Below are 12,170 nucleotides of genomic sequence, written 5' to 3'. Positions count from 1 at the left end.
TGCAAACCTCAGCCTGTCTGTAGGATGAAGAGATATAAGGGGTCAATCAAGTGCCACTTTCCAACAGATGATGTTAGCAACAACACTACAAGATATAGAAGGGACCTTGCACTAAATGGCCCACAGTATGATGTGGACCCAAATCTCAGCATGATGTTAACACTACAAGATATAGAAGGGACCTTACACAGAAAGATCCCAATTGGAGTGATCCACATCTTGATATACGCAAGGGACAAAGAGATGATTGAAGGTCAGTCGGGTGCTTCTTTCTCTGTTAGATAAAGAAGGGGGTCTTGCAGAAAGTGCTCCGTAAGTGGTGCGGGCCAAAACCTAAGCATTTTTGCAGGATGGATAGAGTCAGTTAAGTACTGCCCTCCATCATATGAAGTTGACAACATCACAAGGTAGGAAAGGGACTTTGCACATGATGCTCCCTCAAAGGGGTCAAACCTGCTTGACACATACAAGGTGTGAGTGGGGGGGAGTGTAAGGCTCTCGTTTCTTAGTAAAAACCCCACAAGACAAAAAAAAAATGATAAACCCCAACTGAGGGGTCAAGAGGGACTAACATGTAGAGAAACAGAAAGACATGTTCAAAAACTCAAGATGTGTGTGTGTGTGTGTGCGTGTGAACTTGTAAAATTTGTTGTGTTGTTTGTTAATGTGTTTATGTTCTTCCTTGTATGCATGCGTGTACATACACATATACATAGATATATACATACATATATATATATGTATATATGTGTGTATATATATAATATATATATATATATATATTATATATATATATATACACACACACACACACATACACAGATATGCACGTATATTTACAAGCAAAACCATACACACACACAAATATATATATACTTATATATACACACACGTGCATGCATGTAAGTGTGTGTGTGTTGTGTGTGTGTGTGCACACGCATGCGTGGACAATTTATAAGGATCAAAATAAAGAAGAAAAAAAAAATAATAAAAAATCATGCACAGATGTTCCGATTTCTGAAGTCAGGTGACAGTGAAAATGGGGTGGGGTGGGGTGGGGGTGAAAGAATGGCGTGTGGGCGGGTATGAGAAAGAGACAGAGAGAAAGGGCAGGTGGCGGGGGTGGTGGAGTGGTGGTTTTAGGGTCTGTCTTGTCAGTTTAAAATTTGTAAACTTTATTCCATGTTTGTAGGTGAGGTGGGCCAGGTTGGACCGGTGAGAGATATGAAGGAGACAAAAAAATGACAGGAAGAAAATACATAAGTGTGAGCACAATATATATATATATGTATGTATATATATACACACACACACAGAAGTTTACATGAGTCTATATATGTGTGTATATGTGTATGCATATATATATATTTTCACAAATATACATATGCATACACACACAATTCACATCCAACAATACATATATACCCGCATGTAAACTCTCACACACACAATTATACATTGTGTGTGTGTGTATGTGTGTGTATATATATATATACACACACACACACATATATACATATATATACATATATATACATATATATACATACACACACACACAGAAGTTTACATGAGTCTATATATGTGTGTATATATATATACACACATATATCTATATATACATACTCACACACACACATGTATATATATATATATATATATATATATATACATACACACACACACATATATACACACATATATATATATATACACACATATATATATACACACATATATATATACACATATATATATATATACACACACATATATACATATATATACATACATACATATATTTATACATATATAGCTATATATACACATATATATACATATATATACATATATACATACACATATATATACATATATACATACACATATATATATATACACACACACATAAACACATATATGCATACACCACACACACACACACAGACAGATATCTCAAGCTCCTTTGCTGAATGACATTTCCAGGGTGATGATGATGATGAACGACAATAATGGTTGGTGGTGGTCGTGGTGGAATGGGGAGTTGGGGGGAGGGCATACATACGAATGACGAGAGTTTGTTGGGGGGGGGGTGGGGTGAGGGTGAGAGGGAGGCGATGCTGCCTTGTAGTAAGTTTTTGCTTGGGATGTTAACGACAACAATAACGACTACGATGACGATGATGATGATGGTGGTGGTGGTGGTGATGACGATGGCGATGACAGCGAGTGTTGCTGATGACGACGACGACGATGTTGTTGTTGTTGTTATGACGACGACAGTGATGCTGCTGCTGCTGCTGTTGTTGTTGTTGTTGCTCTTGGCGACGACGACGGCGGCGGTGATGATGGTGGTTTAGTGATGGCGATGAAATTCGCGGTAGTGGGAAGAGGTGAGCTGTTACTGTAGTGGTAGTGGTGGTGGTAGTGGTGGTGGTGGTCGCGGAGGTTTTGGTGGTGGTGGTGGTGTGGTGTAGTGGTGGTGGTGGTGGTGGTGGTAGTGGTGGTGAAGTCACTCGTTGAGGCACTATCTCACTTTCATGTGAAGGTTGTTGTTGTTTCCGCTTCCGCCACCACCTCCGCTGCCGCCGCCACCTCCGCTGCCACTACCACTGCTGTTGTTCATGTTTCCGCTGCCGCCACCCCCGCTGCCACTGTTGTTGTTGTTGTTGCCGCCGCCACCGCCGTTTCCACTGCCGCCTCCTCCTCCGCCGCCGACAATTCCTGCCGCTCCTCCCACCGTCATGTTAGAGGTGCCGCCACCGCCGCCGGACGAGGGGCACATCGGCGAGACAGCAGAAGAAGGGCCCGGGCCGATGCCGCGCCCGTTCGGGACGGGTACCGGCATCTCGAGCTCGACAAAGAGCGAGAAGTGGTCGGAGGGGATGTGCGGGTGCGGGCAGCCGGCAACCTTGTTCTCGCGAAACCATTCTCCGTCGAGCGGCCCCAGAAGGCCGAGCAGGTTCATGTGTTCCCGCGAGTAGAAGATGTAATCAATGACACCCTTGAATTCGTATCTGAAATTTAAAAAAAAAAAAAAATAAATCATAGGCATAGGTGGTGCCCCAGCATGGCCGCGGCCTTCGGGCTAAAACATTTTTAAGGATTTAAGGATTTATAGGAGTGGCTGTGTGGTAAGTAGTTTGTTTACCAACCACATGATTCCAGGTTCAGTCCCACTGCATGGCACCTTGGGCAAGTGTCTTCTACTATAGCCTCGGGCCGACCAAAGCCTTGTGAGTGGATTTGGTAGACGGAAACTGAAAAGAAGCCTGTCGTATATATGTATATATGTATATATATGCGTGTGTGTGTTTGTGTGTCTGTGTTTGTCCCCCTAGCATTGCTTGACAACCAATGCTGGTGTGTTTATGTCCCCGTCACTTAGCAGTTCGGCAAAAGAGACCGATAGAATAAGTACTGGGCTTACACAGAATAAGTCCCGGGGTCGATTTGCTCGACTAAAAGGCGGTGCTCCAGCATGGCCGCAGTCAAATGACTGATACAAGTAAAAGAGTAAAGAGTAAAGAGTATCTCACAACCTAGAGATTCCAACGATGCAACTTTTATTCTCTCAAAATGACATGGTAGGATTTGTGTGAGAAGCCAGATCCAGCCAGTTTGGACATAAAACAGGTAGAACATGGCTGGTTTAATCCTTTAGCATTTGGATTATTCTATCAACTCTAATCCTTACTTAATCACATTGTTTTAAATTAATCTTGTCTCATCTTGTAGCTTCAAGATTCCCATGATGTCATCATCATCATCGTTTAATGTCCGTTTTCCATGCTGGCATGGGGTGGATGGTTCGACTGGGGTCTGGGAAGCCATGGAGGCTGCACCAGGCTCCAGTCTGATCTGGCAGTGTTTCTACAGCTGGATGCCCTTCCTAACGCCAACCACTCCGTGAGGGTAGTGGATGTTTTTTTATGTGTCACCGGCACAGGAGCCAGGGGAGGCTGGCAAACAGCCACAATGCTTATTTTAAGAATGACATTGAGGGTTTGTGTGAGAGGCTAGATCTGTCCTGTTTGAACATAAAGCAAGTAGAATATTTGGGCTGGATATGGCTGGATTAACACTTTAGCATCCAGATTACTCTATCAAAGGTAATCCTTATTTATTCACATTGTTTTGAACTAATCATGGATTATCTCATAGCTTCTAGACTTTGATGATGTGTTTGTTTAATTTTACAATGACATTGTAGGGTAGGTGTGAGAGGCTGGATCTGACCAGTTTGAACATAAAACAGAATATTTGCACTGGACACAATCAGCTTACATGCTAAAAGATTAATATTCTTATAAAACATCTTAGATGTGAATGGAATTATTATAGAAGAATAACACCAACTTTACCTAAGACTCCCCTATCATTGCTGGCCAATCCTGTTACTGCCGGTCATTCAAGAATACCCACACACCCACTGGTCACTCTAGAATTCTTATGCCACCATCAGCCACTCCTAACTCCACAAGATATTGCTGGTCATTCTAGAACACCCACGACACTGCTGGTCACTCAAGAATATCCTCACACACCCACTGGTCACTCTAGAATTCTTATGCCACCATCAGCCACTCCTACACTCACAAGATATTGCTGGTCATTCTAGAACACCCACGACACTGCTGTCACTCAAGAATACCCACACCCCACTGGTCACTCTAGAATTCTTATCCACCATCAGCCACTCCTAACACTCATAAATATTGCTGGTCATTCTAGAACACCCACGACACTGCTGGTCACTCAAGAATACCCACACACCCCTGGTCACTCTAGAATTCTTATGCCACCATCAGCCACTCCTAACACTCACAAGATATTGCTGGTCATTCTAGAACACCCACGACACTGCTGGTCACTCAAGAATACCCACACCCCACTGGTCACTCTAGAATTCTTATGCCACACCATCAGCCACTCCTAACTCACAAGATATTGCTGGTCATTCTAGAACACCCACGACACTGCTGGTCACTCAAGAATACCCACACACCCACTGGTCACTCTAGAATTCTTATGCCACCATCAGCCACTCCTAACACTCATAAGATATTGCTGGTCATTCTAGAACACCCACGACACTGCTGGTCACTCAAGAATATCCTCACACCCACTGGTCACTCTAGAATTCTTATGCCACCATCAGCCACTCCTAACACTCACAAGATATTGCTGGTCATTCTAGAACACCCACGACACTGCTGGTCACTCAAGAATATCCTCACACCCACTGGTCACTCTAGAATTCTTATGCCACCATCAGCCACTCCTAACACTCACAAGATATTGCTGGTCATTCTAGAACACCCACGACACTGCTGGTCACTCAAGAATATCCTCACACCCACTGGTCACTCTAGAATTCTTATGCCACCATCAGCCACTCCTAACACTCATAAGATATTGCTGGTCATTCTAGAACACCCACGACACTGCTGGTCACTCAAGAATATCCTCACACCCTGGTCACTCTAGAATTCTTATGCCACCATCAGCCACTCCTAACACTCACAGATATTGCTGGTCATTCTAGAACACCCACGACACTGCTGGTCACTCAAGAATATCCTCACACCCCTGGTCACTCTAGAATTCTTATGCCACCATCAGCCACTCCTAACACTCATAAGATATTGCGGTCATTCTAGAACCACCCACGACACTGCTGGTCACTCAAGAATATCCTCACACCACTGGTCACTCTAGAATTCTTATGCCACCATCAGCCACTCCTAACACTCATAAGATATTGCTGGTCATTCTAGAACACCCACGACACTGCTGGTCACTCAAGAATATCCTCACACACCCACTGGTCACTCTAGAATTCTTATGCCACCATCAGCCACTCCTAACACTCACAATATTGCTGGTCATTCTAGAACACCCACGACACTGCTGGTCACTCAAGAATATCCTCACACCCACTGGTCACTCTAGAATTCTTATGCCACCATCAGCCACTCCTAACACTCACAAGATATTGCTGGTCATTCTAGAACACCCACGACATTGCTGGTCAATCCAAAATGTCTCAATCAACCACCAATCACTCCAGAACACTCACGTCCGCACTGGTCCCTTCTACAACTCCTAAGTCACCACCAGCCATCCTAAAACTTTCTCAGCACCAAAAACCCAGTGCCCTCAATACAAGTGACCCTAACCCCACCACCAGGCCCCCAAAAGGCGCCAAACATGGTCAGTTTACTTACGTATAGTTAGTGAATGGCATTGTGTCCCCTTGGTAGGCCCTGCACAGGCGGAAGCTGTGAGACAAGGCATCTTTTCCTTCAGCAGTACTTATCTTGCGCAACGAAGAACGATAGGCGTACTCCTTGAAGTCAAGATGGTCAGCTGCTACTTTCCCTGTACTTAGGTACTCCACAACTCCTGCACAAAACAAAAACACACAACAATAATAACAACAACAACAATGATTCCTTCTCTTCCCCCCTTTTTTCTATCACATGAACAATTTGTAAATGAACAATCTGATATGCTTATTTTAATGGCCTACCAATGTATACAATGAGTTTCTTTGTCCTAGGTGTCGGGAAGACACTCGGTAAGAAATGGAAACAAAATTGAATGTGGAAAACAGTGATAATAATAATAATAATAACAACTTTGTGACATGTATGGACTTGATAGAGAAAAAAATTGGTACGACCATAAACCCAAAGGCATCATCGGAAATGATAATGCAAAGATCCTATGGGATTTTATGATTCAGTGTGACCATGAGATAGAGAATAGGAAACCAGACGTAGTTTTAATTGAGAAAGAAAGCAAACTATGCTGGATCCGCCAACTCTTTTCAATTTCGCTATCGACTGGATCACCACAAATGCATTAAGGGAGTTCCCCGGTGTCACTGTTGGTCACAACTTTTCCGTCAAGGATCTAGACTATGCAGATGACATTGCGATACTTGGCGAAACATTTGCTGACGTCCAGTTTGCTATCAATGAGCTCCAGCGTGTTGCATCGCAGATTGGTATGAAAGTCAAAGGCGGTGGTACTGGTAGAAACATTAGCACGCCGGGCAAAATGCGTAGCCGTATTTCGTCTGCAGCTACGTTCTGAGTTCAAATTCCGCCGAGGTCGACTTTGCCTTTCATCCTTTCGGGGTCAATAAATTAAGTACCAGTTACGCACTGGAGTCGATATAATCGACTTAATCCATTTGTCTGTCCTTGTTTGTCCCCTCTGTGTTTAGCCCCTTGTGGGTAGTAAAGAAATAGGTATGAAAGTCAATGCCTCGAAGACCAAAATCCTCACAGCTGGCTTCACCCCACCAGACAAAACACCCATTGTCCTCAATGGTGATATTCTTGAAGAGAATAATAATAATAATAATAATAATAATAATCATCCTTTCTAACATACAAAGGACTCACTTGAATTTGGCAGTGAATTGAGAGAGGTTTTGGGGGCTTGAGGTCAAAGGACTCACCTGAATTTGGCAGTGAATTGAGAGAGGTTTTGGGGGCTTGAGGTCAAAGGACTCACCTGAATTTGGCAGTGAATTGAGATCTCCACACAAGAGCAAAGGAATGGCATTGCAGTCGATGGTGGGAGCAGTCAAGCCGTAACCCCGGCACGTGTCTTCGATGATCTGTTTTAGCTCCCACATCAGCATCATTGTCTGAATAAGCTTCACATCGGAGTATTCTGGGTCCCAGTGGATGTGGGCCGTGGCTACAAGCAACGGCTGACCCCGGAGTCGATCAGCTGGCATTCCTAGGAGAAAGAAAAAAAGAGGGGTCAAAGTGAATGCTGAGATTTGAAGAGGTTCCAGAGAAAACAAATGGTTTTGAGTTTACAAATGACTGTGATGTGGTGGCATTCATGCATGCGGGTTTCACAATGTGCTCATATCTCTTCTTTTATTATCTTTTTATTTGTTTCTGCCATCAGACTGTGGCCATAAGAATTCTTAGTCAAATTAATCAACCCCAGTAATTAATTAATTAGGAGTGGCTGTGTGGTAAGTAGCTTGCTAACCAACCACATGGTTCCGGGTTCATAAAAGGTGGTGCTCCAGCATGGCCGCAGTCAAATGACTGAAACAAGTAAAAGAGTAAAAGAGAGAGTAAAGAGTAACCCTGGTACTTATTCTATCAGTCTCCTTTCCCAAGCTGTTAACTTATGGGGACATAAACAAACCAACATGGGTTGCCGACAGTGGTGAGGGACAAACATAAACACACACAATGGTCTTCTTTCAGTTTCTGTCTCCCAAACCTACCCACAAGGTTTTTGGTTGGCCCAAGGCTATAGTAGAAGACACTTGCCCAAGGTGCCACACAGTGGAACTGAACCCGGAACCATGTGGTTAGGAAGCAAGCTTCTTATCACATGGCCATGGCTGCACATTTACGTATGTGAAATGCTTGTGTATATGATTTCAATATACAAGCACATCGTGCTGATTTCCCAGTATCCATGATTTAGGTTCAAACTGGCCAGATCCAGTCTCTCAGGCTGACCCGACAATGTCATTGTAAAAATGAGAGAGAGAGGAGAGGTTATACAGTGTTGTCTCCTTTACATTGATGAAGCCAACAGTTGTAGGGAGAGTGTATCCTGTGGGTTGGAGATATAAATAGATATAAATTAGTTGTCTCCCTTACGTTGATGAAGACAACAGTTCTTATTGTTGGGCGAGTGTATCCTGTGGGTTGGATATATGAATTAGTTGTCTCCCTTACGTTGATGAAGACAACAGTTCTTACTGTTGGGCGAGTGTATCCTGTGGGTTGGATATATGAATTAGTTGTCTCCCTTACGTTGATGAAGACAACAGTTCTTATTGTTGGGAGAGTGTATCCTGTGGGTTGGCGATATAAATTAGTTGTCTCCCTTACGTTGATGAAGACAACAGTTCTTATTGTTGGGAGAGTGAATTTTGTGGGTTGTGGGTATAAACTAGTGTAGGGATGTGTGTGTGTAGCAGAGCCAGTTTCCTCATGGGGCCAGGCAGATAACAAACACTTACAAAGGAGTAAAAAGAGAGAGAATAAAGATAGGAGAATAGGGAATACAGGAAAGGGAGAGAGAGGACATGAGAGAGGGAAGAGAAAAAGGGAAGATAGAAAGAGAGAGGAGGGAAGACAGAGAGAAAGGGTGAAGATGTGGTGGGATTGTGTTATGGAGTAGAAAAGGGGAAAAGTGCATTACCAGTTTCATAATGAGGCTCCTTGACCTCAAGGAGAGCGGCCAGTCCAATGTTGTCCTTGGTCATCACCCTGTTAAGCATATCATCATTGCCCTCGGCATTAGCCATAGCCAGCTGGTTGAACTCAATCAGATATTCCTTAATGAAATGGAACCTGGACAAAGAGAAGGTCACCAACATATAATACAATTAACACAACAACAGCAACAATTCTTTCTATTAAAGGTACAAGGCCTGAAATTTTGCGGGGAAGGGGTCATGACCCCAGTATTCAACTGGTACTTATTTCATCAACCCCCTGAAAGGATGAAAGGCAAAGTCAACCTCAGCAGAATTTGAACTCACAACGTGAAGATAGACAAAATGTTGTTAAGCATTTTATCCAGTGTGCTAACAATTCTGCCAGCTCACCGCCTTAATAATAATAATAATAATGATAACAATAATAATAATAATAATAATTCTGATCTTAACTGATTGGAAGTGTTATCATGTACATTGTTTTGTCTTGGTATAAAAGATGGGCTACAGCAAATATTCTGCTCAATACCACAGATTTGCTTGTCAGTTGTTTGACCTTAACCAGTTGAGCATGTCCCTTGGTGGCTGACGATATGTGCATCTCTGATCACGAGCAGAAGTAGTGGGGGAGCATCATAGCCATGTGTTGAGAGGGATTCTTTGGGGTTTGAATGCCCTGATGCAGTACCAGGTAGTGGCTCTCATGGCTTCTGATCTTAACTGATTGGAAGTGTTATCATGTACATTGTTTTGTCTTGGTATAAAAGATGGGTTTTACAGCAAATATTCTGCTCAATACCACAGATTTGCTTGTCAGTTGTTTGACCTTAACCAGTTGAGCCTGTCCCTTAGTGGCAGACGATATGTGCATCTCTGATCATGAGCAGAAGTAGTGGGGGAGCATCATAGCCATGTGTTGAGAGGGATTCTTTGGGGTTTGAATGCCCTGATGCAGTACAGGTAGTGGCTCTCATGGCTTCTGATCTTAACTGATTGGAAGTGTTATCATGTACATTGTTTTGTCTTGGTATAAAAGATGGGTTTTACAGCAAATATTCTGCTCAATACCACAGATTTGCTTGTCAGTTGTTTGACCTTAACCAGTTGAGCCTGTCCCTTAGTGGCAGACGATATGTGCATCTCTGATCATGAGCAGAAGTAGTGGGGGAGCATCATAGCCATGTGTTGAGAGGGATTCTTTGGGGTTTGAATGCCCTGATGCAGTACCAGGTAGTGGCTCTCATGGCTTCTGATCTTAACTGATTGGAAGTGTTATCATGTACATTGTTTTGTCTTGGTATAAAAGATGGGTTTTACAGCAAATATTTGTCAATACCACAGATTTGCTTGTCAGTTGTTTGACCTTACCTGACCTGTCCTTTGTTTGAGCCTTCCTGTCCTTAGTGGCAGACGATATGTGCATCTCTGATCATGAGCAGAAGTAGTGGGGGAGCATCATAGCCATGTGTTGAGAGGGATTCTTTGGGGTTTGAATGCCCTGATGCAGTACCAGGTAGTGGCTCTCATGGCTTCTGATCTTAACTGATTGGAAGTGTTATCATGTACATTGTTTTGTCTTGGTATAAAAGATGGGTTTTACAGCAAATATTCTGCTCAATACCACAGATTTGCTTGTCAGTTGTTTGACCTTAACCAGTTGAGCCTGTCCCTTAGTGGCAGACGATATGTGCATCTCTGATCATGAGCAGAAGTAGTGGGGGAGCATCATAGCCAGTGTTGAGAGAGGGATTCTTTGGGGTTTGAATGCCCTGATGCAGTACCAGGTAGTGGCTCTCATGGCTTCTGATCTTAACTGATTGAAGTGTTATCATGTACATTGTTTTGTCTTGGTATAAAAGATGGGTTTTACAGCAAATATTCTGCTCAATACCACAGATTTGCTTGTCAGTTTTTGACCTTAACCAGTTGAGCCTGTCCCTTAGTGGCAGACGATATGTGCATCTCTGATCATGAGCAGAAGTAGTGGGGGAGGGGAGCATCATAGCCATGTGTTGAGAGAGGGATTCTTTGGGGTTTGAATGCCCTGATGCAGTACCAGGTAGTGGCTCTCATGGCTTCTGATCTTAACTGATTGGAAGTGTCAGCATGTACATTGTTTTGTCTTGGTATAAAAGATGGGTTTTACAGCAAATATTCTGCTCAATACCACAGATTTGCTTGTCAGTTGTTTGACCTTAACCAGTTGAGCCTGTCCCTTAGTGGCAGACGATATGTGCATCTCTGATCATGAGCAGAAGTAGTGGGGGAGCATCATAGCCATGTGTTGAGAGGGATTCTTTGGGGTTTGAATGCCCTGATGCAGTACCAGGTAGTGGCTCTCATGGCTTCTGATCTTAACTGATTGGAAGTTTTATCATGTACATTGTTTTGTCTTGGTATAAAAGATGGGTTTTACAGCAAATATTCTGCTCAATACCACAGATTTGCTTGTCAGTTGTTTGACCTTAACCAGTTGAGCATGTCCCTTGGTGGCTGACGATATGTGCATCTCTGATCATGAGCAGAAGTAGTGGGGGAGCATCATAGCCATGTGTTGAGAGGGATTCTTTGGGGTTTGAATAATTCACATCTGGAAACATGGGTGGTTCTTTCAACATCCTTAAACAACCCTTATTCAGGGACCTTTTGAGTGGGATGGGCTACTCAACATGAAGAAAATTCTAACTGAGCCCCACCTGCAAGGTCATGTGCTGTTTATTTTGATATGAGATCACCATGTCGCGCACATATGGTTGTGATGCATGTACCCTTATCAGACGGGTAGTCATGATGGGTATATTGGGCTTCGTATATTTTACCCCAGTGTCACTTTGATGGCATGAACTGCTCTCTCACTCAATAATAATAATAATAATAACAATAATAATAATAATAACAATAATAATAATAATAACAATAATAATAATAATAATAACGATGATAATAATAA

The 12,170-nt window shown here is 42.9% G+C and overlaps 1 protein-coding gene across 2 annotated transcripts in view; it reads right to left on the bottom strand.

Annotated features, from left to right (window-relative positions):
- Positions 1 to 1,907: 1,907 nt before the first annotated feature.
- Positions 1,908 to 12,170, bottom strand: part of LOC115225423 (CCR4-NOT transcription complex subunit 6-like) — a 142,272-nt gene continuing 132,009 nt past the window's right edge. For both annotated transcript variants that reach the window (XM_029796383.2, XM_029796382.2), the window contains 4 exons: positions 9,202 to 9,353; positions 7,531 to 7,761; positions 6,231 to 6,408; positions 1,908 to 3,017 (listed from right to left, as the gene is read on the bottom strand). In XM_029796383.2, coding sequence (XP_029652243.1) covers positions 2,528 to 3,017; positions 6,231 to 6,408; positions 7,531 to 7,761; positions 9,202 to 9,353 — 1,051 coding nt within the window. In that variant the 3' untranslated portion in view covers positions 1,908 to 2,527. The remainder of the gene's footprint in view (positions 3,018 to 6,230; positions 6,409 to 7,530; positions 7,762 to 9,201; positions 9,354 to 12,170) is intronic.

This window comes from Octopus sinensis, linkage group LG27, assembly GCF_006345805.1.
Source record: "Octopus sinensis linkage group LG27, ASM634580v1, whole genome shotgun sequence".
Classification (NCBI taxonomy): domain Eukaryota; kingdom Metazoa; phylum Mollusca; class Cephalopoda; order Octopoda; family Octopodidae; genus Octopus; species Octopus sinensis.
Note: the sequence above shows the minus strand (reverse complement) of the source record. Positions and strands in the feature narration are given on the sequence as shown.